This window comes from Manacus vitellinus, unplaced genomic scaffold (genome assembly GCF_001715985.3).
Source record: "Manacus vitellinus isolate BGI_N305 unplaced genomic scaffold, ASM171598v3 scaffold_128_pilon, whole genome shotgun sequence".
Taxonomy (NCBI): Eukaryota; Metazoa; Chordata; class Aves; order Passeriformes; family Pipridae; genus Manacus; species Manacus vitellinus.
This window is the reverse complement of record NW_021938941.1, coordinates 89,222-90,876: the sequence shown is the minus strand read 5'-3', so window position 1 is coordinate 90,876 and position 1,655 is coordinate 89,222. Positions and strand designations below refer to the sequence as shown.

Genomic DNA, 1,655 nt, shown 5'->3' with positions numbered 1-1,655 from the left:
GTGCCCTGTCCCCTCACCTTCACCACGATGACGACCTTGCCCTGTTTGAGGCCGACAGCAACGGCGGAAGCCGCCGTGTCCTGGGAGGTTTTGTCTGTGGTGATGATTTCCAGCAGCTGCATCTTATCCACTGGGGAGAAGTAGTGCATCCCAATGACCTGGGCAGGAGGAAGAGCTCGGGGTTAACGTGGATTTTGGTCCCCTGAAGAACTGGGCGAGTCAAGTGCAGAGGGAAGGCCAGCACGGGCTGCAGGGCCCCCCACCACACCCCACTCCCTCCCTCTGTGGCAGGAATGCTCCCCAACTCCCTCCTCTCCTCGGTTTTCCCAAGGACACAGCACACGCCCCACAATCCTGTCTCAGGATCAAGGTGTGATCTTCACAGCACCAAGAGCTGCCCAGCTCTCTCTGTACTTTACAATCTGGCAGCAAATGCTGTCTGTGAGTCCCAGCTGACCTGTCCCCATGCAAAGGACAGGCACAGTGTGACCTGCAGGGCACAGGGATCCTGAGCTGGCAGGGCACAGGGATCCTGAGCTGGCAGGGCAGCCCCACCTGCTGCTGCTGCTGGGCTCAGACTGCAGCAGCACTCAGGGACATCGAGCACAGTCCCTGTGTCCTGCCTGTGAATGCTTCTGGTGGTGGAGTGAATTTAGGGATGAGGTGGCACCTGTCCAGACACTAATTAGAGAGGGAAGTGCAGCCTCCCCCTGGGAGCAGCAGGTAGGTGCAGATTATCTGGCTGTGTGCCTCACTTTGGGAATGTGACTGTGCCATCAGCGTGTCACCTTCGTGCCTCCTGGCAGCTGCCCTTGGCCCCAAGGGCTGTGTAAGCCAGAGGCACCTTGCAGAGCTGCAAACTGCAACACTAATTAAAGAAAATGCACTAATTAATTAACTGACTTCCTACGAGTTTCCACATAAAGAGCCATTGCCCAGGCAATTTCTACAGCAAGAGGATGTTATCTGCAAGGACGAACAAACGAGACTCAGTTGGCATTTCTGATGAAACAAAGGTCTGACAGCAAACTAGGAAGAGGTTCAGGAGGGTGGCAGGAACCTCTGACAGCTCACAGGTACCCCGGGTACCCCTGGCAGGGTCCTGCACTCCTGCCTCAGGGATGTAGGAACAGTGCTCCTGCTCAGCTGTGCTCACCTGGGCTAAGGGGGGAGGATGCAGATACTTTATGTGCTGTTTGGACTTCAAGCAAAGGGATGAAGTTGTCCTGTGCTCCAAACCTCTGCTACCTTGCTCTTGGCACCCTGTTCACATGAATCATTTGGAGTTTGAGAGAAGCCCTCACCACCCCCTCAGGAGCTGATCCCAGGGCTGACCACGGCTTCAGTCCCAGCACCTCTGAGTTCAGCTTCCAGCCACTGACTTCTTTTTGCTGCCAGGTCAGTGCTTTCTCCAGGAAGGAGAAAGCACTTTCCCCATTAGGGCAAGTCCCTCCTATGTCTACTCAGTTTATTAAAATGACTGAAGTCTTCTTGGCTGGAATTCTCTCAGCCCAAGTCACAGAATCCCTGAGGTTGGAAAAGCCCTCCCAGCCCATGGATCCCCCCTGTGCCCCATCCCCACCTTGTCCCCAGCCCAGAGCACTGAGTGCCACGGCCAGGCCTTCCTGGGACACCCCCAGGGCTGGGCACTCCAA

At 56.0% G+C, this 1,655-nt stretch overlaps 1 protein-coding gene across 1 annotated transcript in view; it reads right to left on the bottom strand.

Annotated features, from left to right (window-relative positions):
- Positions 1 to 1,655, bottom strand: part of HADHA (hydroxyacyl-CoA dehydrogenase trifunctional multienzyme complex subunit alpha) — a 22,271-nt gene that overhangs the window by 4,840 nt on the left and 15,776 nt on the right. The window contains exon 15 of the mRNA XM_029965971.1: positions 18 to 158. Coding sequence (XP_029821831.1) covers positions 18 to 158 — 141 coding nt within the window. The remainder of the gene's footprint in view (positions 1 to 17; positions 159 to 1,655) is intronic.